Genomic DNA, 25,781 nt, shown 5'->3' with positions numbered 1-25,781 from the left:
TGATCTTCTAGGTTGTATGACTCTTCAGTTTGTCCTGTTACGTTATTTCATATATAGTGTCTCCAAGCGTGCTTATATTTGAGATTTCCCTTATAACAGGCACTGGCCCAGCCACCACTACCACCATCACCAGTCATGTGGTGTGTTCATGTTGTAATCTCCAAAAGTGTATAGAAAATAGAGGAGCTGATGGTAGAAGAACTGGATCAGAACTCTGGTTGCCTCGGAAGATGTTTTTGTGTAGTAAAGGGATAGTCTCTGGTTTTCTGATCAGTACAGCCCCTGAAAACATCTGGTAGAAGTGAATCAAATGCTTTCCCCCTCTTTCTTGGGCACTTTCACTGTCTGGTAGAGTGTATGTAGGCCACAAGTATGGTCCTCAGTCCAACCCAGTCTCCCCACAAGAGCCAGTTCTTCCTTCCCCACTAGCAGCTGACGATCGGTTTTCCCCCTGTTCCCCTAGCTAGTGCAAAACTCTTACTGTTCTTGCAGAGCTTCATGGATATCGTAATGGGCATTCGTAAATGGTGGGTATCAGACTTTGCTAGCTTGCTGCCCTATTAACCCAGAGTTCCCCTCGATATAATCAATTTTCTTGCTAAAGACTTCAGTGAGGAGGCACAAAAGTCCTTTGTTTTTTCCATGGTCCTTTGTTATTAGCTTTCCACCTCTCTCCATCCTGGGAATCCTGTTTTCACCAGTCATCTCATTTTACCCAAAACAGTAGTCTTTTCCCTCTTTGTAAGGAAAAACTGTGTTGTACTTTCCTGAAGCTTGGATCTCCTCTTGAAAGAAGGAGGTAAGGGCAGAAGGAAGCCAAGTAAACCTGGGGGGTGGTTGTCAGGGTGTGGGTTGAGAAGAATGGAGGTTGGGGATGCTGTTTTCTGTCTTCTTTTCTGAACTGAGAATCCAGGCAAATTACAGAGAGCAAGGCAGGAGGAGGGTAACCATCTCACAGAGATAGCTTGTAAGGCCTCTATATTGTTTGTAGATCCCAAGCTACTGATTAGGGGCCCCTGACCTAATATAGTAGAAAAATGGTTCGTGTTGTTCTTGCTGCTGTTTTTTAATATCCTTCCTGAGGTGTATCTCCCTTCCTGTATTAGCTTTCTAAACCTTGACACTGTGCACTCAGATTGATCTATTTACCCTACTTTCCACTCCTTGGAGCATTCTCATTTACCGTTCAGCCACCTCTGGAATTCTGGACTCGGTTTATCTAGCCCTTTGTCACCACTCCGTATGTTGACATACAGGCAGCCTCCAACTTGTACATAGGCTGAGATCTCAAAGTTCACTCTGAAGTCAATTGTTTGTAAGGTGACGTGTGTTTTTCCATAGGAGAAAAAACATTGTTAATAAATGATAGTTACATTTCCAGGCCAGCCCACAAAAGATATTTTTTAGCTTTAATGTACTAGAACAGTGGGCCATTTGCGATGAAAAAGTAGAAAATCTTACTAATTCAGCAAAAACAAGAAGATAGTCCAAGGGAATAAGAAATGCTTCAGCTTGACTGCTGGCTGGCGCTGGAATCAAGGAGGTTGAATTGGATGAGGAAAGTGGGGCTTTCATGGAGGCTCTCAAGGGGACTTTGGAAGGCTACACTAGTTCTTTGTTATTTCTAACTTCACTTTGAAACTGATCGCTTTCAATAATAATGAGTACTATATACTGAGCATCTACTCTGTGTCAGGCCCTATGCTAGACAGTTTACATACATTCTCTTCATTTCACCCTCACAAAAGCACTATGAGGCAAATACTATAATGACCTTTATTTTACAGATGAGGGAACTGAAGCTCAGAAAGGTTTATAAACTTGATGAAGGTTATTCACACAGTACAGTGGGAAACCAAGTCTGTGGTTTCCCACTCCCCAAACTCATGCTTTACGGTATGTTACCTGGCTATTCTTTTCTTTTCCTTATCTGGGCATATCATGAGCACTACTTTTAGGGCTCTCAGACATAATTAGAGTTGTTTGTTAGCTTACAATGTAAACAAGAATCAGAGAAATCAAGAGAGGTGGAGGGAGGGAGAAAAGGAAGGAAGAAGGGAGAGAGAGTTTTGCTAGGCAAAAGTTCAGCTAAGAAACCAGGTATAGCAGTGCTTCTCAACCTGTACTGTGCGTTCAAATCACCCGATGCTGCTTCTGTTGCTCTACAGGCAACACTTTGAATTGCAAGGCCGTACAGTGCAAATGATAAACAAAAAAATCCCCATTAAGCATCATTAATTCCTTGTTACTAATTTAATCGGGGTCAGCTTCTATACTGAACAGTCGCTTATTACACTCTTTTCTCCTGTGGGCTGTCCTAGGCCATTGTCTCTGCTTTGGGTCTGCCTGTCTGTTTCAGCTTATGCTCAACTGCTTTTTAAAATACAAGTGTTAAAGACATATGAGCATCTTCTACCACTCTGAGGCCTAAGCAGCCTCAATCAAGCATTACTTTCTCTTGGTACAAGCCAGATCTCTGGCCATGAGGTCCAGGCTTCAACAGCTGCTCTCAGCTTTCTCTGTCTTCCTAGGAACAGTCTTATAAAGGTGAGGCATGTAACACTGCTGTCCCAGCTCTTTCTAATTTCCTTTCTCAGAGCTACTGCCTTGATCTGGAGCAGGAAACAGCCTGGCTTTTTAAAGAGTCCAAATTTTTATTTCTTCTGCATAGTTGAAATAATACCAAGCATTAATTTAAGGCAGCCATTGAAAAGGTTCTTCGCAGAGTCCTCCTGCTAATTCCAGAAAGCCAGTAAAATTTGTTTCCTGGAAGGTTATTTGCTTCATCTTGCCACCTTCTCTCCTCCCTCCCCTTAGGATTTTGATTGTGATCATTTTGAGCCATTCTTCAAGTTTTTCTTCTATTTTTAGATGCTCTGACTCATTCTTCCCCACTAGCAAGAGTCAGGGAGGGCCTTCTATTCTAGCCAAGCTCTACTTTATAAAGTAGGAAATAGTCTCTCACAGTGTCTACAAATCAACTTGATGATCTGTGGCCTGCAACGACTCCATTGCTTTTCCATCTTCTCTAACAGTAGCCTTTCTAACTCCCTTTTCAGGTATGTATTCATCCAGCCTCCACTTTAATATACTAGGTAAGTTCACATTTCATCATTGGACAAATGAAAAACTGTGCAGAAAAAGATTTGCAATCTTCTCCTTGTAACTTCTATCCATTAATCTTACTTTTACCATATGGAGCAGAAATAACCCTTCAAATGTATCATGATGCCGGTCATATCCTCCTTTAAAGGTTAACTATCTCTTTGCTAGACTAAACATGCCCAATTCCTAATCAATCCACTCTAGTTTGTAAGTGTTCACTTTAAAATAAGGTGCCCAGGAATGGATGTACTGCTCCATGTTTGGTTTGACCAGAGCTGAGTACATTAGGACTGTTCATTCTTGTGATCTTCTAATGCAATTTTACTATTGTGTGGGCTTAAAAAAAGTCACTTCTTCACATTTATTGAGCACCTCCTTTGGGTCGGATACTTAACATCTACTAAGCAACTTCTCCAAAGGTTCAGTGGCAGAGGTTCTCTGTTCTCTCTTACCCCGTGGAGCCAGGAAATGATATAGTTACCCTCTTCCAATCCTTCTTACTGTTATCTACAGCCCTCCAGGTCTCTCACTTACTGAGCACCTCGGTACCTCACTTATAGTCTCCCCAACTCTGGCCCTTATCCTGAGTGACTTTAATGTCCTTGTAAATGACCCATCTACTAGTTTAACCCTTTCAATTTCCTGCCCTCACCCCACCTTGCCACAGAGCCGCAACCCTACACATCCTAACCTCCTTCCTTCTTTTTTTTTTCTTTTTTTTTTTTCTGTGGTACGCGGGCCTCTCACTGTTGTGACCTCTCCCGTTGCGGAGCACAGGCTCCGGACACGCAGGCTCAGCGGCCATGGCTCACGGGCCCAGCCGTTCCGCGGCATGTGGGATCTTCCCGGACCGGGGCACGAACCCGTGTCCCCTGCATCGGCAGGCGGACTCTCAGCCACTGCACCACCAGGGAAGCCCCCTCCTTCCTTCTTGTCTTGCGGGAACTACTTAGACTTTGGAGCCCATTTTCTCCCACCTTCTTGAGGACCTTTCTTCATCAGTTATCCCCTCTCCCATCTGTATCATCAACCACTCTTTGTCTTTTTACTGGCTGCTTCCCATCAGCATTTAGATATGCTTAGCTTTCTCCTATTCAAAAAAGAAACAAACATGGACCTAGAGATTATCATACTCAGTGAAGTAAGTCAGACAGAGAAAGACAAATATCATATGATATCACTTATATGTGGAATCTAAAAAAATGATACAAATGAACTTATTTACAAAGCAGAAATAGACTCACAGACGTAGAAAACAAACTTATGGTTACCAAAGGGGAAAGGGAGGGGGGGAGGGATAAGCTAAGAGTTTGGGATTAACAGATACAAACTACTATATATAAAATAGATAAACAGCAAGGTCCTACTGTATAGCACAGTATCACAGAATCACTTTGCTGTATACCAGATGGTAACACAACATTGTGAATCAACTATACTTCAATTTTAAACAAAGAGAAACAAAGAAGCAGAACTCTCCTTCGACTCTGTCCCTAACTGGTGCTCACCCTATTTCTTTCCTCCCACTATCATAGAAGCTTTTCAAAAGAGTAGTCTACACTTATTGTCTCCTTTTCCTCACCTCCCATTCAAAAGCCAGCCCCGCCTCCCTCCACCCCCCAGTCTGGCTTTTCTGACCCCAGAACACCACTGTTAACTGCTCTTGTTAAGGAAACCAATGACATCCTGATTGCCAAATCCAACGAACAATTTTAAGTCTTTGTTTTACTGGACCTTTGTTTTACTGGACGTCTTTCTGCTGCATTTAACATCTCATTCTTGCTCCATGTCTGTCCTCATGCCTCTCTTGAAAAAAAAAAAAAAGCTACTCCTTGGCTTTGATGATGCTGCTCCTCTCCTGATTCTCCTCATTCCTCTCTAGTTGCTCCTTTATATGCTTCTTTGTGGACTCTTCTTCTGCCACCCGTTAAGTGCTGGTGTTTCCCAGGATGTTTCTCATTCTACACCTTTCCCTTAGATCATCTCATCCATCCCCATGGTTTTATCGACTGTGCTGTCGACTCCCTAATCTATATCTATGGCCCCAGACCTCTCTTGTAAGCTTCAAGCCTTAATACTCAATTGCAACTAAACATGTGGGACATATGTCCCACAGGTACCTCAACACCAAACTGTGTGTCACAAATTCATCTTCCTTTTCAAATCTGTTCCTCCTGATCTACCTACCCCATAACTACAATTTTGGTGACTCAGAACTTTATCCACAGTAGTCCAGGCCTGAATGTTGGGAGTCATCCTAGACTCTTCATTCAACTACTTACCAAGACCTGTTAAGTCTATCTTCTAAGTGTCTATCTGGTATGTCTTTTCTTTATATTACTACATTGTATTAGTCCAGAGTCTCCATCATCTCTTTTTTTTTAACTACTAAAATAGCTTCACAAGTGGTCTCCCTGACTCTTGGCCTACTCCCCTTTAATCTTTTCTCCATATTGATACTAGAATGAGTTTTCTGTAACGCATATCAGATCACATCACTCTCTGCTTCAAGCCCTAACTTGGTTCTCCACTGCTTATTGGTAGAGTCCAAACTGTTCCACATGCCTTACAAGGTCTTTCACAACCTGGCCCTGGATACCCTTCTAGTCTTATCTTCTATAATCCTTTCCTTATCTTCTTGCCCAAATGGTATCAAACTGAACACCCCACCATGCCTCCATGCCTCTGTACACACTGTTCTTTCTGTTCAGAATGACTCCTTGTTTTCCAGCCAAACCCTTATTCACCTTTCAGAATTGGACTTGGTGTGTGTCTGGATAGATACACAAGAAACCAGTGACAGTGATTTGCCTCTGCAGAGAACGGGGTGGCTGGGGCACAGTGTCGGAAGGCACACTTGCTTTGCCCATCTTTTTGTACATTTTATATTTTGTACCACAAATCTGAATCGGTTATTCAAAAACTAAATACAGGGCTTCCCTGGTGGCGCAGTGGTTGAGAGTCCGCCTGCCGATGCAGGGGACACGGGTTCGTACCCCGGTCTGGGAAGATCCCACATGCCGCGGAGCGGCTGAGCCCGTGAGCCATGGCCGCGGAGCCTGTGCTCCGCAACGGGAGACGCCACAGCAGTGAGAAGCCCGCGTACCTCAAAAAAAAATAATAATAATTAATTAATTAATTAAATACAATGTAGTCATTTTTTAAAAGTCTCAGGGATCATGTCCCCCTAGAAAGTTGTCCCCCCCCTCATATTCCTCCTCTGTAGTTTTCTGTCCCTTCTCTGTGCTACCTCTGGGCCTAGTATGTGCTCCTATAAGTAGAATAATCACATTGTGTTGGAATTTATCTTGTAAGTTGCCTGTCTCCCCTGGTTGTGAGCTCCTTCAGGGTAGGGGCTGCATCTCATTTCTTATTTCCCTAGAATCTAGCACAGTGCTCCATGAATATTTATTGAAAAAATGAAGAAATGACTGAATAAATGAATGAGCTATGGGATTATAAAATTATAAAACAGGACTCTTAAGCCTGTGCTCTTTCCAGATCTCCCTCACTCTGTCCTTTTGCCCTGTGTTGAATCTAAAAAGTAATACTTCACACTAATCCCTAAGTATTATCCATCACCTTGTCAGTTTGGGTTCAATCATCCAAGACTGCCCAGATCTGTTCAAAGTCCCTCCTAGCTCTGTGTCATCAGCAGCTTTGATATGTACTTATATGTCTTATTCTGGGTCACTGAATCACAGAATTGGAATAATTTGTCTATTACCTGCTGTTTATTGAACACCTACAGTATGTTAAGCACTGTGCGAGGTGTTTTCATCTATGACATTGTCACAGCATTTGCTTCAAGGTACGTGTTTTTATCTCCGGTTTACAGATGAGGAAATTGAAATCAGTGTGGTTAAGTACTTTGCCTAGGGTCACATTGCTAATAAGTGGTAAAGCTGAGATTTGAACTGAGGTCTTTTGATTTCAAAATGTATACTTGCTTCATAACACTTCACTGGTTAAAAAGGGTGTCTACATTGCCCGACTACCGGGCAAGGGGTTCTCCAAGGTTGGCTTGAACTCCTCGGTGCCTAGTGCTCATTGCTCCCCAAGGCAGCCCATTCCAACTTTGGACTGCTCTGACCATTTTAAAAGCTCTTATTTGTAGGAAGCCAAAATTATAAATGAGCTGAACAAGACACAGCCAAGAATAAAGCTTTTTGGCTCACTCCTAGAACTTCCCTTCTAGTCTGACACCAAATCATTCGTTTGTTCAATCAGTTACAGACTCATTTTAACAAACAGCTGGAGCACCCAGCCTATATTCTGCCATCTCATCTGCAATGAAATTATGGGAAACTTTGTCTAATGCCTGGATGAAATGAAATCCACTATAGCTATCACATTCTCTGATCTGCCAATCTAGTAACCAGGTCAAAAAAGAAAAAAAAAAGGAAATGAAGTCTGGGAGGGATATTTGTTTTTTAACAGGGCAATTTGTCAATGACTCAAAGTAATGAGTTTCTAGCAGCAGACTTTCAGACACCATTGACAGGCTGTCAGGAAGATGATTTTGGGGCAGTGGTCTTCCTACTAAGTAGGAAGGGACCCCCGTTTTCATTGCTTTGAATTGTACAGCACCTGGTTTTATTTAGGCTCCCATTTCAGGTTTCTATGCTTTTATTTTTCTTTGTGTTCTACCCTTGCACATGTTTTCTCTATCTGGCTCTTTCCCTAAATTTCTACACCCTCCCCACAAACACACACACACACACACACACACACACACACACACACCCTCCTTGTCATTTGAGAATCAGTGCACGCAGCCCTTCCTCTGGACACCTTCTCTGGTGCCTCCAAACTGGGTAACTGTTTCTCCTCCTGTGTGATGTAATGGAAAGTGCACGAAATATCCATCGCAAAGTAGATGCCCAATAAATGTTAGTTTCCTTCTCCCTTTCCCCGGGTATTTCACTAAAATAGTATTGATCACACCATATCATGTTTCCTTGTTTACTTGTCTGGCTTCATCAGTCAATTCTGAATTCATGCGTTCTATCATTCAACACATATTTATTGCATGTCTACTGTATGTGCAAGTCATTGTTCATGCTAGGCGCTGTGGATACAATAATTTCTGAAAATCATACTTTCACTGTATCTTTTTCATTTTTGCATTCATAGCACTTAGCATAGTGCCTGGCAAATAAAGATTGCTCATTATAGGTTTGTTAAGAGAATGAATTTCCTCAGAAGAGTTTCTCAGAAGTGTGGTCCTTGGACTACTTGCATCTGGATCACCGAAGTGTGCAGGTTAAATGTTAAATGTCAGTTCCCAGATCTTGCTCTAGATCTGCCGAGTCAGATTCTCTTAAGGGTGGGCTTCGAGAAGCTGCATTTCAGTCTAGCTCTGCAGGTATTTCTTTCACACTAAAATTTGGGAACCATTGCAAAATAGGAGTCAGGGAAGGGGGAGAACTAATGCATATTTTTGAAAAGTGTAGCTAAAACCAGTTGAATCATTTTTAATGCCTCTGACTACAGTAGGAAAATTTAGTAAAGGGGGAAAAGGGCATTCATTAAAATTATCTGGGAAGGTTTTTTAAGTAGACTTGGGATATTCAAATAATTAAATAAAAGTCTAAAGTCTAAGATGATGAGTGGAATTATTGCTAATAAAATCTAATCTTAATTTAGTTCAGATTTATGATGCCAGAGAGTTCTTATTTTTATAGAGCTTCTCGTGTACTTGATAGTACATAGGGATTCTGCCTAACCTAACAACACAATATATTGATTTCCATATTATAGACTTGAATCACAAATTTATTATTTTAAATCATAAGAGAGTATGCCACAACTGTATTTGTGCTTTGACCCTGATTATGTATGTGTTTTATCTGATGCCTAGTGCTTGATCAGGGTGATAGTAGTGCTCATTCTCCATTAAAATTTGATCCATTTTACTGTTTTATGCTGTATTTTCTGAGAGCGTACTGTTATGAAATGTGTTCTTTGGTAATAGATGAGGTATGTAAGATCTGAGTCAACCAAAGGTAGCATAACTTCCCTTTCAGGAAGACTTGAAAAATTGGATTTTATGACCATGTTCCTGGGGCTTGGAACTTTCTATTTTTGGTTTGCCTTGATGTGATCCTCATGGTCAAGAGCTGAGATGTCTGTGCATCTGGGCACAAACCTCTTAAATATACACAGGTTTGTATTTCAGTTTCCCTCCTTGTAACTTTACTTTTGTTAAATTTAATTTAGGGTTTCTTTGGTGGTGATACTGCTGCTACGCTGGATTGGGAACTGCTGCCCTCACAGCGCCCACTGGGCACTATGTCCAAGGACCTGAGAATTCTGTGCAGCGACTCCTCCCTGGAGCAGAGTGAGTACCAGGGCCAGCTGTTTAGTAGCAACGACGATGAGCGTGAAAAATTACTGATGGAAAACTCCACACTGTATGTGGGGAATCTTCCCTTTCATACAACCGAAGAGCAAATATTTGAGCTCTTTAGTAGATGTGGTGATGTCAAGAATGTTTTTATGGGCCTGGATAAAATAAAGAAAACGGCACGTGGTTTCTGTTTTGTAGAATACCATAACAGAGCTGATGCCAAAAATGCCATGTGATTCCTAACTGGGACCCACCTAGATAACCGTATTGTCCACATAGCTTGCGATCTAGGCTTTAGAGAGGGCAGACAATATGGCCATGGCCAATCTGGGAGCCAGGTAAAAGATGAATTTTGTGAAGAGGAGGCTTTGGAAAACAGGCTCAGGTCCGTGGTAGGAGAGTAATCCACTAGAGAAAAACCTGCAACTCTAGCCCCTCAAAAAATCTATTAAAGAACAATACCAGGTCAGCAAATAGCCCATTTCATAACAAATCTAAATTACTTTATTTGCTGGGCAGAAACCCTTTTGCTGTACCTTTCTCTCTGAAATGTTATTAAATGGTGCGAACAAAAATAGTCTCTTGTTCTTGTCTTAATTTTGAAGCTGGTTGTCAGATTACCAGTTTGATCATCAGGTGGTCAAAAGTGAAGTGTTCTTCAGGAATAAGTTAGGTATGTGAGATATGAGTCATGAAAAGCACAACTTCCCTTTCAGGAAGTGTCAGTTGGATTTTATGACCATGTTCCCAGGGCCTGAAATGATCATTTTTTTAGACTTTGAATAAAATGAAGTCAAATAATTGGAAAACTTTTAAAAATTATTAAAAGAGTACAAGCACATTATTTTAAAATATTAAAAAATCCAGAAGGATCTATAATGAAAGCAAAAATCCTCCTGCCCCACCTCTTCCTACCCCAGACCTATTCCCTGGGTAATAACTTTCAATTATTTTAGCAGGTTGTTTTGGCTTCTTTGCTGGTAGTTTCCTCCATATTTCTAAATAACATGACTGCTTATACTGTTTATTTTAATTTTAAATGTCATCTACTGACTCCCTGCTTTCATAGATGAGAATTTAGCTCACTTACACCCCCACTGGCACTTCTCTTCTCTCAATCCTCTCAATAGGGTTTACAACACTATACTTACATTTTCCATTGTTACATCACATAGGTTAGGTTATGCTGCAGTAACAAACAACCCCAAAAGCCTTAGTGGCTTAAAATCACTAAAGTCTGCTCCTCACACTACATTTCCATTGCTGATTGCCATGATCATGTTCCTTCTGGGGCCCAGAAGTCTTATCTACTATCAGTAGTGTGAATCAGTTATGGTAATTCCCTCTTTCTTACTGGTGATTGGTTTAGGAACCCAGGCTTAAGCCAATCAGAGGTTTACAATCCCATGAGTTTGGCTATTAATAAGGTCATAGGTGGACAATGACCAGTGGGGACCCCAATAAGACAGAAATGAAAGATTTTTAATTTATGTTTGAAGGAGCGGTTGTCTCTCTCCTTCCCACTGGATGTGAATAAGTATGTGTACAATGATTGCTACAAGCAGCCTTCTTACAACCACAAGAGAAAAAATCCCTAGGATGAATTGGACTCTTTAGAAGGTGGGAGGAAGGACCAAAGAAACTGTGTCCTTCAAAAAATTATCCAGCTGTCGAATCAACTAACCTTGTAGCACACACTACATCTGGATGTCCTATTATGTGAGATAATACATTATTTTATCCTGTAAGCCAGCTTGTTTACATGCATCTGAAAATACTCTGATACCAAATACTTTTTCTTAATTTCATTCTTGTACAAAGGATTTAAATTGTGCTCTCATGACCCCAAACTTACCTCTCCAGGGTTCATCACCTTTCATCTGGAAAGTTAGATAAAATCACCTTCTTACTCCTGACTCCTTCACCCTGTGACCTGAGGTTAACCTCTCCATTCAGTAACATTCTTTCCTGAGTAGAGGAGGAAAGGGAATGTCAATTTTTATAACTATTATGTGCTGGGAAATTTGCTAGAGGCTTTAAAACACAATTTCATTTACTCTTAACAACTCTGCGCCCCTTACATAGATGAGAAAACTGAAGATCAGAGAGGTAAAGGCATCAACTAGTAAGTGGCAGAGCTGGGGTTCAAACCAAGGCATCTATGTCAATGATGGTGCCCTTAATCAAGGTACTCCATTATCTCTTTCCCTTATCTTCAGTCAAGCCAGGAGGTCCAAACCTCTCTTTGAGTTTCCTCTTTCTCAGGAAATTATCCCACTGACTACGTCATATCTGAGCTCTCTCTCCCTCAAGCAAGCTTCTCAAGTGTGATCGCCTTTTGGCCTTGATGTCGAGGATCACTCAGACTCCACCCAGCCATATTTATCTTTACTCTCTGGGAGAAACAGGAGTACCCGACATGCATTTCTGGCCAATTTAGCTTACTCTGCATACAGCAATGGAGTTTACTAACTTTTTAGCATCCCCTCTTTGTAACTTCCCTGAAAGATAAAAAGAGATTTTTCAAGTCATGGGATTAAAATTTTGTTTTTATCACAGGATGTTTGTGGAGGAGTACCTTGGCATATCTCCCAACCACTCTTCATAGTGGCTACTCACTTAGCCTGCTCCCAAGGATGTCTTTAAGGATTTAACAATGTCCTATGAAGCATACTGTTGGTTAAGTTAAAGAAACTTTCATACTGCATGGCTAGAAGACTCCTCCAGTAGTTCTTACAATATAACACATTCTTTAAAATCATGCTGAATAGGGGCTTCCCTGGTGGCACAGTGGTTAAGAATCCACCTGCCAATGCAGGGGACACGGGTTCGAGCCCTGCTCCAGGAACATCCCACATGCCACAGAGCAACTAAGCCTGTGCGCCACAACTACTGAGCCTGCGCTCTAGAGCCCGTGAGCCACAACTACTGAGCCCACCTGCCACAACTACTGAAGCTTGCATGCCTAGAACCCGTGCTCCACAACAAGAGAAGCCACCGCAATGAGAAGCCCACACACCACAACGAAGAGTAGCCCCTGCTCGCCACAACTTCGCCACATGCAGCAACTAAGACCCCATGCAGCCAAAACTAAATTAAAAAATAAAATAAATAAATTTATTTTAAAAATAATGCTGAATAAATCAATAGAATAAAGGAGCAAAATCACATGATCAAAATTCAATAGATGCAGAAAAAAACACTTGAAAAAATTCAATACCCTTTTCATGATAAAAATGCTCAACATAGTACGAATAGAACAGGACTTCCTCACTCTGATAAAGGACATCTATGAAAACCCCACAGCTAACGTACTCAATGATGAAAGACTGAAAGCTTTCCCCCTAAGATCAGGAACAATAGACTTTTATTCAATATTGTGCTGGAGGTTTTAAGCTAAGATAATTAGGCAAGAAAATGAAATAAAAGACATTCATATTGAAAAGGAATAAGTAAAATATCTTTACTTGCAGGTTGCAAGAGAAAATCCTAAGGGATCCACAAAAAAGAGAACTACTAGGGCTAATAATTCAGCAAAGCTGCAGGAGATAAAATCAATATATAAAAATCAATTTCACGTCTATGAACTAGCAATAAAAAATCCAAAATGAAATTGAGAAAGCAATTCCATTTAAAATAGCATCAAAAAGAATAAAATACTTAGGAAAAATGCAAAACAAGGGTGCCAAATTTATACTCTGAAAACTACAAAATATTGTTGAAAGAAATTGAAGAAAACTTAAAGAAATGGAAAAATATATCCCATGTTCATGGATTGGAAGACTTATTAATATTGTTAAGAGGACAATACCTCCCAAACCGATCAATTGTTTCAGTGCAATTCCTATCAAAATCCCAGCTGGCTTTTTTTTTTTTTTTTTTTAGAAATTGACAGGTTGATCCAAGAGTTCATATGAAAACGTAATAGAATAGCCAAAACAATCTTGAAAGAGAAGAATCAAGTTGGAAGGCTCACACTTCCTGATTTCAAAACATACCACAAGGCTACAGTAAACAAGACAGTGTTGTACTGGCATAAGGATAGACATATAGATCAATGGAATAGAATTGGGAGTCCATAAGTAAACCCTCACATTTACAGCCAAATTATTTTTGACAAGGGTACCAACACAATTCAATGGGGAAAGAATAGCCTTTAAAGCAAATGGTACTGGGACAGCTTTAAACGGATATCCACATGTGAAAGAGTAAAGCTGGACACCTACCACACAGCATATACAAAAATTAATTCAAAATGGATTAAATAACTAAAGATAAGAGCTAAAACTATAAAACTCTTAGAAGAAAACATAAACATAAATCTTTAAGACCTTGGGATAGGCAATGGTTTCTTAGATATGGCACCAAAAGCCAAAGAAAAAATAGATAATTGGATATCATCAAAAATTAAAAATTTTGTGCTTCAAAGGACACCACCAAGAAAGTAGAAAGACAATCCACAGAATGGGAGAAACATTTTGTAAACCATATATCTGATAAGGAACTTGTATCTAGAATATATGAAGAATTCTTACAATTCAACAAAAAAAGACAAACAACCTAAGTAAAAATGGGCAAAGGATCTGAATAGACATTTCTCCAAAGAAGAAATACCCATAGCTAATAAGCACATGAAAAGATACTCAGTGTCTTTAGCAATCAGGGAAATGCAAACCAAAACCACAATGAGATGCTACTTCACAAACAGTAGGATGGCTATAACCAAAATGTCAGATTCTAATAACAAGTGTTGGTGAGGATATAGAGAAACAGGAACACTTATACATTGCTGATGGGAATATAACTTGGCACGGCTGCTTTGGAAATAGTCTGGCAGTACCTTGAAATGTTAAGCAAAGGGTTGCCAAATGACCCAGCAATTCTTCTCCTAGGTACATACCCAAGAGAAGTGAAAACATATGCCCACACAAAAACTTGTACACATGTTCATAGCACCATAATTTATTAGAGGCAAAAAGTGGAAACAACTCAACCATCCATCTACTAATGAATGGATAGATAAAATGTGGTATATCCATACAATAAAATATTATTTGGCCATGAAAAGAAATGAAGTACTGATACATGCTATAATATGGATGAACTTTGAAAACATTATGCTGAGAGGCACCAGTCAAAAAGGACCACTTATATGAAATGTCCACTGTAGGTAAATCCACAGAGACAGAAAGCAGATTAATAGTTGCCAGGATCCAGGGAGGTGGGGGGCAATGATTGCTATTTGGTATGAGATTTCTTTTTGGGGTAGTGAAAATGTTCCACACTGATTGTAGTGATGGTTGCACAACTCTATGAATATACTAAAACCTTTAAATGGGTGAATTGTGTGGTATGTGACATGTCTCAATAAAACTGTTTTAAAAAATCACACTGAGTAAAAAGTTTGTTGGGGGCTTCCCTGGTGGTGCAGTGGTTAAGAATCCGCCTGCCAATGCAGGGGACACAGGTTTGATCCCTGGTCCGGGAAGATCCCACATGCCGTGGAGCCACTAAGCCCATGTGCCACAACTACTGAGCCCTCATGCCACAACTACTGAAGCCCACACACCTAGAGACCATGCTCTGCAACAAGAGAAGCCACTGCAATGAGAAGCCCGTACACTACAACTAATTGTAGCCCCTGCTCACCACAACTAGAGAGAAAGCCCTCACACAGCAATGATGACCCAATGCAGCCAAATAAATAAATAAATGTATTTTAAAAAAAGTTTGTTGGATATGGACAGATATAGGGGGAGACAGGCTATTTTATCTGTGTATATCCTGGTAATACTGAAGACTTCTTCAATTAAAAATTTATTAAGACTTGTCTTCCCTACAACCCTACTTTCACCCCCAGTCCATCTTCTTTCATTTTGTCTTCCTTGATGGGTTTTTCTATGGTGCTACCACCACCAACACTTTCCTTTGTGGGGAGGAGGGATATATATTTAGTCAGACATTTGGATTCGTTCCTGTATTCTCTTTGTCCTGATAAGGATAGGGCACTGGACCAATTTCTGATCTCAATCTAGGGATAACTGGAAAGGATATATAATGCTACCTTTAAATCACTTCCTCCCTGAAAGACACTTTCTCTGTCCTCTTGATGCTCTTGGATTTTTTATTTTTATTTTTTATTTTTGCAACTGGACAATGAGATTTTCATCTTCACTAATTTTCCAGACCAAAAAAACAATCCCCCTGGAACTTGAACTGGCTGTCCCCTGTGGGCGTAAATTGGGCACAAGGTACAAAATAATAAACTGAGAATGGCCTTGTATCTCACCTCATAGGATCTCACATCTCATCTCATAGGATTCCCCCAAAACTCCCTTACTGAGATAATCCATGCTTTTCTCTAATAAAGTTCACTATTTTATTATGTGTGTTCATTTGCTGGTGGGCAGATAAGACCTGAAGATAACAACTTATTCAACGTTTACCAAGAAATCAGGGAAATAAAAAGGAGGGAAAACTAATGAGTTATAAATTCTTTAATAGTCTTATAGTAGATTTCTAAGTATTTTGAAAAAATGTGGTTTCACTATGTTTTTTTGTTTTTGTTTTTGTTTTTTGTTTTCACTATTTTTTTTTTTTTTTTTTTTTTTTTTGCGGTATGCGGGCCTCTCACTGTTGTGGCCTCCCCCGTTGCGGAGCACAGGCTCCGGACGCGCAGGCTCCGGACGCGCAGGCTCAGCGGCCATGGCTCACGGGCCCAGCCGCTCCGCGGCATATGGGATCCTCCCAGACCGGGGCACGAACCCGTATCCCCTGCATCGGCAGGCGGACTCTCAACCACTTGCGCCACCAGGGAGGCCCTGTTTTCACTATTTTTGAACTCATATTCATTAAATAATTATTGAGTGCCTACTATATGCCAGCCAGTCTGTAGGTTCTGGGAATATAGCAATGAACAAAATGGACAAAAATTCCTGCCTTCATGGATCTTGTACTCAAAAAGGAGGAGACATAATAAATACATACAATATATATGTTGGATGGTGATGAGTACTATGGTGTTAAAATAAAACACTGTTTAGTGAATGAGCAAGTAGGATTGCAATTTAATATAGAGTGGTCAGGAAAGGCCTCACTCAGAAAGTGTCACTTGATCAAAAATCTTTACGAGGTGAAGGAGCTAGCCATTTGGATATTTGAGTGTGGTGGATTGTATGACTGTAATAATCCCTCTCATGCAGCATGCCCTTTTTGTAATGTGACTTTGGTACTCCTCCTATCAAGAAGTGGAGTTTCCCCTCTTCTTCTTGAATCTGGGCTGCTCCTGTGACTTGCTTTGACTAATAGAATGGGACAGGAATGATTTGTAAAATTATCAATGCTAGACCTTAAGAGGTTTTGCAGCTTCTGTTTTTACCCTCTTAGAACGTGGCTGCTACATAGAGAAATCCAAGCTCTCCTGATGTAGAAACAGGCCACAAGGAGAATTAAAGTGCCCCAGTTGACAGCGAGCACGAAGGCTCCATTCTTGTGAGTGGGGCCATACTGGATCCTCCAGACCTAGTCAAGCTGCCCCATCCAATACCATGTGGAGCAGAGATGAGCCATCCCCACTGAACTCTGCCCAAAGAGGAGACAGACAAAAAAAGGTAAATAAGTAGAATAATTATAAATTATAGTAAGTTCTACAAAGTAAACAAGCAAGAGGCTAAGAAGGAGAATAATATAAGGGACCTAATTTATTTAGAAGGATTGGCCAGGGAAGGCATATCTAAGGAAATGGCATTTGAGTTCAGACATAAAGGATATAAAGGAATGGTGGTAAGAGTATACTAGGCAGAGGGAAAAGCAAGTGCAAAAACCCAGTCTCGAAAGAGAGCTTAGGTGTTTCAAGTACTTTTTAAAGAAGACAAGGGGAGCTAAAACAAGGGAGATGATTCCGGGGAAACAGACAGAGATTTGATTATACAAGGTCCAGCAGTTGATAAAGAATTTGTATTTTTCCCTAGGTGAACTAAAGGGTTCTAAGCTGTGTAGTGACATGATCTTTCATTTTAAAAGGGTCACTTTTGCTGTTGTGGGAGAATGGATTAGAGGGGTCAAGAATGCAAGTGGAGAAATTAGGTCCTACTGCAATCCAGACTTGAGTGGAAAGTAGTCCCGTTAGAGTGATGACAATGAAGATGGAGAAGTGTGACTAGCTTTAAGATATGTTTTGAAGATACAGCCTGCTGAGCAGTGAGGACAGGATAAGGGAAAAGGAAGAATCAAAGATGACACATCGATTTCTGGCTTAGGCAATAGGATTGATGGTAGTGCTCACTACTGAACGTAAGGAGATGATTAGGGGACTCCAGACTTCAGTTTTGAATACATAACGTGTGCTATATTTGTGAGACATCTTTATATAGGTGTCAAGTGGACAACTGGAACTCAGAGGAGAACTGTGATGGAAAGATTTAAATTTGGGGGTCATCAAAATAAAATACGGTATTTAAATCTATGGGAATGACTAAGATCACCCAATGAGAGAACATAGAGTAGAAACAGAAGAGAGTATAAGACAGATCACTGAAGAATACCAATATTTAAAAATTAGCTAAAGGAGGAGCAGATAGTTAAGCAGAATGAGTAGTGGCTAAGCAGTTAGGGGGGAAATCATGGGAGAATGGTGTCAAGAAAGGCAAGAGAGGGCTTCCCTGGTGGCACAGTGGTTGAGAGTCCGCCTGCCGATGCAGGGGATGCAGGTTCGTGCCCCGGTCTGGGAGGATTCCACGTGCCGCGGAGCGGCTGGGCCCGTGAGCCATGGCCGCTGAGCCTGCACGTCCGGAGCCTGTGCTCCACAATGGGAGAGGCCACAACAGTGAGAGTCCCGCGTAACACAAAAAAAAAAAAAAAAAAGAAAGGCAAGAGAGAAGTGTATTTCAAACTGGAAGGAGTGGTCAACAGGACTGAATGCTTCCTCTCCCATTCCTCAGAATAGCTATTTTGACCCTATACTATGTACTTCCCTCCTTGCACTGCGTAGGTGACTTTGCCTCCTACTCACAAAGAATATAGGCCATCAGGAAGGAAATCTCTCTCACCAACTCCTTACGTACAAACTTACAAACTTACCTACGTATGCACAGTCCCATGTTTTCTTTCTTTCTTTTGAAAATTAATTAATTAATTAATTAATTTTATTTATTTATTTTTGGCTGCGTTGGGTCTTCCTTGCTGCGTGCGTGCTTTCTCTAGTTGTGGCGAGCGGAGGCTACTCTTCGTTGCGGTGCGCGGGCTTCTCATTGTGGTGGCTTCTCTTGCTGTGGAACGTGGGCTCTAGGCGCACAGGCTCAGTAGTCGTCGCTCACAGGCTCCAGAGTGCAGGCTCAGTAGTCGTGCACGGGCTTCGCTGCTCTGTGGCATGTGGGAACTTCCAAGACCAGGGCTTGAACCCATGTCCCTCGCATTGGCAGGCGGATTCCTAACCACTGCGCCACCAGGGAAGCCCTGTTTTCTTCCTTCTTAAGTGCAAATCTATCTACTCTCCTGTCTAAGGCTAATGCTCCCACAATGTGGAACTGCACCAATGTGCCCCATGCCAGCGATATCCCCTCTCTCCTGTATCTTTACTATATTTCCACTTGATGTTTCCCCTGAGGCTATAAACTGGCACAAATCTGTCCCATCTGTACAACAGCAGCAGCTGCAACCACTACCACCACTGTCCTCCCTCTGGACTTGCCTCCACAGGCAAACTTGCTAAAAAGAAGTCGAAAGTAAAGTAAAACTAGTTGAGAAGAAGTTGCTGTCTCCACTTCTTCATCTCTGAATCACTTTTTTCTGTGAAATTTTAGCTTTTTATTTGAACATAACTTCAGACACAGAAAACTTGCAAGAAGAGTTTTAAAAAAATCCCATTTTGCCCTTCACTCAGATGCCCCAAATGTTAACACTTTACCACATGTGCTTCCTCCTCCTCTCCCTCCCGCTTCTTCTTCTCCTTCTCCTTCTCCTTCTTCTTCTTCACCTCCCCCGCCCCCACCGCCACACACACACACACACACACACACACACACACACACACACACTTATGTTCTGGACCATTCGAGAGTAATTTGCAGACATGATGCCATCTATGCTTATATATTTCAGAGTGTTTTTCCTAATAATAAGGATATTGTCTTACATAACTCAAGCACAATGATCAAAATCAGGAATTAACATTGATACAGTATTAATAAATCTACAGACCTAATTCCTAATTCAGATTTCGCTGAATGCATTGTCCCAATAGTGTCCTCTGTAGCAGAAGAAAATCTTGGTTCGTGAGTAGCACTCAGCTTTCGTGTCTCCTTTAATCTGGAATAATTCTACGGTCCTTGTGTTTCATGACATTGATAATTTTGAAGAGTACAGGCCAGCTATTTCGTAGACTGTCCTTCAGTTTGAGTGTATCTGAATTTTCCTCATGATTAGGTTCAGATTATGTGCTTTTAAAAAGAGCATCACAGAAGGGCTGTGTCCTCAATAGGCACATGATGCTGATTTGTCCCGTTAGTGGCCATATTAACTTTGACCACTTGGTTCAGATTCTGTTTGTTGGGTTTCTCTGCTGCAAGGTTATTATTTTTTCCCTCTTGTACTAATAGATATCTAGTAAGGAAACACTTTGAGACTATATAAATATCTTTTTACTCAAATTGTCATCCACTAGTTTTAGCATCCACTGATGAGTCTTTATAAGAGAGAGGAAGGAGAGCAGTTAGAGAAGCTGATATGACATCAGAGGCAGAGACCGTGAAGGATATGTGACAAGATTACACTGCTGGCTTTGAAGATGAAAGAAGGGGCCATGAGGCAAAGGAATGCAGGCGATCTCTAGCAGCTGGCAAAGGCAAGCAAATGGATTATTCCCTAGAGCCTCCAGAAAGAACCAGTCTTATTGACACCTTGACTTTAGCTCAGTGAGACTGATTTTAGATTTCTGACCTCCAGAAGCATAAGAAAATAAATTTGTATTGTTCTAAGCCACTAAGTTTGTGGCACTTTGATAACAAATGCAATAGAAATAGAAATGCAATACAATAGGAATACAGTACAGTAGCAGTAAAAAACGAATTCACTTAGCTCCTTGATACTACACTGGCCTGCTTTTCCTACCTCTTTGGCTGCTCTTCTTCCTTCCTTCCAGGGGTCTCTTCCTCTGCCACTCCTTAAATAGTGAGGATCCCCCAAACTCTGTCCTCAGCCCATCTCTCACCTTATTTTGCAGCCTCTTCCTAGGTGAACGTATGTGTTCTCATAATTCCAGTGTGCACACTCATGATTTCCACATCTGTGTATTCAGCCCTTATCTCTTTTCTGAGCTCCCCATCCACATATCCATTCGTCTACTCAACAATTCCACCTAGTTATTCCCTACACTCCTCACACTCAACATGTCCCAAGCTGATCTCATTATGCTTCCCCCACATTCTCCATCCCCATTTCTACCCAAAGTCTGCTTCTCCTTCTGCATTCCCTGTCCCAGATAGTAACACCACCGTCTCCAAGTACCCAATCAGAAACCTGACTCTTTTTTCTCCTTCACTTATTTTGTCACAAAGTTCTAAATCTCTTTCATTTGTGCGCTCTCCTTGTTATCTCTTGCTTCACATATTGCAATGGTTTCCCAACAGCTCTTCTGCTTCTGTCTCAACCCCTTCGAATTACTTCAGCTACCTGAGTAATTTTTCTAAAATGCAAATTTCATCATGGCATTCTTCTATTTAAAGCCATTCAAAGATTGCTCATAGCTTCTGGATAATGTCCATACTCCTTGGAATGTCATATAGAGTCCTTCGTCAACTGCCTTCGGACTATCTCACCAGCTTTTTCTCTTTATACTACTCCATCCTCATCCTATGTGCCTACAATATTTTTTTAAATACATTTATTTATTTATTTATTTCGGGCTGTTTTGGGTCTTTGTTGCTACACGCGGGCTTTCTCTAGTTGCAGTGAGCGGGGGCTACTCTTTGTTGCTGTGCGCAGGCTTCTCATTTCAGTGGCTTCTCTTGTTGCAGAGCATGGGCTCTAGGTGCGTGGGCTTCAGTAGTTGTGGCATGTGGGCTCAGTAGTTGGGGCTCATGGACTCTAGAGCGCAGGCTCAGTAGCTGTAGCGCATACGCTTAGTTGTTCTGCAGCACGTAGGACCTTCCCGGACCAAGGCTCAAACCTGTGTCCCCTGCATTGGCAGGCAGATTCTTAACCACTGAGCCACCAGGGAAGTCCTGTGTGCCTACAATATTATTCATTTATTGAAGTTACCATGTTCCCTTTGGCCTCTGTGCCATCTTTCTGAAATGCCCTTCTTCCCCTGAACAACATCTACTCTGCCTTCGAAAGATGACATAGTGTTTTCTTTTTTAAAGTCTTTATTGACTTCGTTACAATATTGCTTCTGTTTTATGTTTTGGTTTTTTGGCTGCGAGGCATGTGGGATCTCAGCTCCCCGACCTGGGATCGAACACGCACCCCCTGCATTGGAAAGCGAAGTCTTAATCACTTGACCAACAGGGAAGTCCCTCTACTCTGCTTTCAAGACTTAGCTTTCCCTGGCTACCCTCCTCCCACTTCCACTGCTTAGTAGGATCCCATCCTACATGCTCTGTAGCATCTTTTATTTATCGTATCTCAGTGCTTTATCACACTTTATTGTAACTGTCTGTTCACTTATCTTTCCCCTACTAGACTGTGGACTCCTTGAGGACAGGGACTCAGCACACACTGAAAAAATGAACGCTAGTATAATGAGTTTGATTTACATACAGCACCAATGAAAACCAATCCAATTGTTTTGTAGTCACAGGCTTGTATTTTATCTCATTGTATATGCATTGATAATTCCTTTAAATAAAATATGGCATATATATTTGTTTAAACATTGTTTTTTAAATTTATTTATTTATTTATTTATTTGGTTGTGCTGTTCTTAGTTGCAACTCACGGGATCCTTAGTTGTGGCTCACCAGCTCCTTAGTTGCAGGATGTGAACTCTTAGTTGCGGCATGCATGTGGGATCTAGTTCCCTGATCAGCGATCGAACCGAGGCTCCCTGTATTTGGACCGCAGTCCACTACGCCACCAGGGAAGTCCCAGATTTATATATTAATTGTCATGTATTTTGATATATTTGCTAATTCTCTCATTCTGTCCACCTGGACTCCATTTTAACTCCTTGAAGCTTATATTTCCTTAGAACACAACTTAAAGTCCATTCTAAATGATTATCTTCAGTGAACAGGTAATTTTCCACAGTCACACAGAACTGAATTCTTCATTTTCTCCTACAAGCTTATCAGGAGTTAGAGAATCTAAGAGTTGAAAAAGATCTTTATAGGTCTCATTTTCCAGTGCTTCCCCACACTGATAGCTCATCTGAGGGAGCCTGTAAATATACAGATTCTCATGCCCCACCCAAGAGGTACAATACAGTATAATCTGAGATCAGTATTTCTAAAATTTTCCTCAATTAGTTCCGATGAGCAACCAGGGTTTAGAACCCTTGATTGGGTCTAATCATCTTACCAGTGCTTAAATACCCTGGTGGCATTATAGCATATACAATTCTTCTCAAACTTTAAAGTGGAATTTTACTCGGTAGGTCTGGGTAGGGGGCCTGAGATTCTGTATTTCTAGGAAATTCTCCTATGATATGATGTGGCTGGTCCTTAGGCCACACTTTGAATAGCAAGGGCATTAAAAGCACACAGCGGTGGCGTCAAGAGAAACCTGGGTTCAAATCCTACTTCTTCTACATAGTAGTTATGCAACCTTGGGCAATTTACTTCACTTTTCGGATCCTCAGTTTCCTCACTTATAAAATTGATATGGTAATGCCTCATGGGCTGTTGTGAGATTTATTTTTTAAAGAATACAAATTGACACAGATATATTCTTTTGAAAATTCAAGCAATCCAAACCAATTGAACTTTCTCTTCATCTTGATTATGCAGACACATTCGAAGAGAACATCTTTACAGTACTGTGCCTTCCTATACAGAAATGTTGCTGTTTATTTGTCTTTATGTGCCATGATTAAATTAAATGAAATAATGCTTTAAAAACACTTTGCATGGTTCCCGGCCATCTTAAGTGCTCAGAACATGGTAGTCGGTAGCTTTAAAAAAAAATTTATTTTGGAAAATTTCAAACACACACACTGTAAAGAGGACAGTATAAGTGGATCTCCATGTATCCATCAGCCAGTTTCAACAATTATCACCACATGACCAATCATGTTTCACCTGTACACCAACCCATGTCTCCTTCCTCTGGATTATTTTAAAGCAAATCCTAGACACACTTCAGTGTGTATCTCTGAAAGACCAATCCTCACCCCACCCTTATCTCCCTCTCTCTCTCATTAAAACCATTAGGCCATTATTTTCACCTAAAATTGAACCCCAAAATCTTAATGTGATCAAATATCCAATCAGCATTCAAATATCTCCAATTATATCAAAAACAGTCTTTTGAAGTTGGCTTGTTCAAATCAGGGTAAGAATGGAAGTTGTATTATTCTTTTTTTTTTTTTTTTTTTTTTTTTTTTTTTGCAGTACGCAGGCCTCTCACTGTTGTGGCCTCTCCCGTTGCGGAGCACAGGCTCCGGACGCACAGGCCCAGCGGCCATGGCCCACGAGCCCAGCCACTCTGCGGCACGTGGGATCCTCCTGGACCGGGGCATGAACCCATGTCCCCTGCATCGGCATGCGGACTCTCAACCACTGCACCACCAGGGAAGCCCTCTTATTCTTACTATCATCATCATTATTATCATTTCTATCACACAAATCTCCAGCCTTGACCTCCAGTGATGAGAAGCTTACCAGCTCTCACAGCAGCTCATTTTAGTTTTCGATAGTGTGACTATGAGGTTTCCATTCAATATAAAGAAGATTGCTGTCTCCCTGTATCTTACATCCATTGGGTCTTACATGGAACAAATCTGCTCCCTCTGCTCCATTACAGCCTGTATTAGTTTCCTGTGGCTGCCGTAACAAAGTGCCACAAACCAGGTGGCCTAACACAGAAACTTATTGTCTCAGTTCTAGAGACTAGAAGTCTGAAATCAAGGTGTTGACAGGGCTATGTTTCATTTGAAGGCTCTGGGGAGAATCCCTTCTTGCCCCTTCCAGCTTCTGAGGGCTCCTGCTCTTTGGGTTGTGACACCACAATTCCAAGCTGTGCCTCCTGCTTCACCTAGCCTTCTTCCCTCTGTGTCTGTGACCGAATTTCCTTCTCAGAAGGACGCCAGTCATATTGGGTTAAGGGCCGACCCTATGCCAATATGCCTCATCTGAATGAATTGCGTCTGCAAAGACTTCATTCAAAAGTAAGGTCACATTCTGACGTTCCAGAGGTTAGGACTTCAACATACCTTTTGTGGAGGGGGCGGGGCACGATTCCACCCATAACACAGCCCTTCAAATATTTGAAGAAAATAATCAAGTCCCTTAGAGTCTTCTCTTATCCTGGTTAAACCTTCCCTGTTCCTTCAACCATTCCTGAACTTTGGCTTTATTTTTTTCCAAACCACTGCCATTTATTGAATAATCCAACTGAGCCCACTGATTGAAATGTCGTTCAGGCATAGTTTGACCATGCAAATAGACCCTCACTATCTCCTCCCTGGTTCCACATACTCTATTTCTATCACTGCAGCTTAGGTTTGACGTATCATTTCCTCTACCTCCCCTCATCTCAGGCTGAATTGGGTGTCCCTTTTCTGTTCTTTTGTTTTACCTTTATCATTGCACTTACCACACTATGTAACAATTATTTGTGTGAAAAGAATTAAGGGTGTTATAAGTCAACCTAATGAGCCAACAGTATGTAATGGCCATAAAATAGTTGATTCATCAAATATTAATTGAATTCTTACTATGTGCCAGGAGCTGTACATGGTGTGATGGATACAATTTTGAATAAAGCATAGTCCTTGCCCTCAGGAAACTCATAGTCTAATAAGGGATACGAGCATGAGAACAGACAAGAAAAATATGGCTGGACTAGTGCTGGGATAGAAGCAGAATGCTTTGGAAGCACAGAAGAGGAAAATCTAACCCAGCCCAGGATGGGACATGTTAAAGAAGCTTTCTTTGAGGAAATGATGCCTGGGCTGAGTCTGAGAGGATAAGAAGAAGTCTGCCCGGCAAAGGGGGAGTGAGAAGCAGAGAGGATGGGCATCAAAGCAGAGGCTGCAGCATGAGCAAAGTCATAGAAGTGTTTGGAGAATTGCAAGGTTGCAAGCAGTTTGGTATTGTTGAGACATTAGCTGTGAGTGAGGCAGTAGCGTGGGAGATGAAGTTGGCAAGTTTGAGATTTGCATGACCCT

General features: G+C 41.2%; 1 protein-coding gene across 1 annotated transcript; it reads left to right on the top strand.

Moving 5' to 3' along the window:
• Nucleotides 1-9,399: 9,399 nt before the first annotated feature.
• NCBP2L (nuclear cap binding protein subunit 2 like) lies at nucleotides 9,400-9,909 on the top strand. Its single transcript, XM_060087770.1, is given in 1 exon segment — nucleotides 9,400-9,909. A coding segment is annotated over 1 exon segment (510 nt).
• Nucleotides 9,910-25,781: the final 15,872 nt, after the last annotated feature.

This window comes from Mesoplodon densirostris, chromosome X (genome assembly GCF_025265405.1).
Source record: "Mesoplodon densirostris isolate mMesDen1 chromosome X, mMesDen1 primary haplotype, whole genome shotgun sequence".
Taxonomy (NCBI): Eukaryota; Metazoa; Chordata; class Mammalia; order Artiodactyla; family Ziphiidae; genus Mesoplodon; species Mesoplodon densirostris.
The sequence above is the reverse complement of the archived record's forward strand: the minus strand, read 5'-3'. Positions and strand labels throughout refer to the sequence as shown.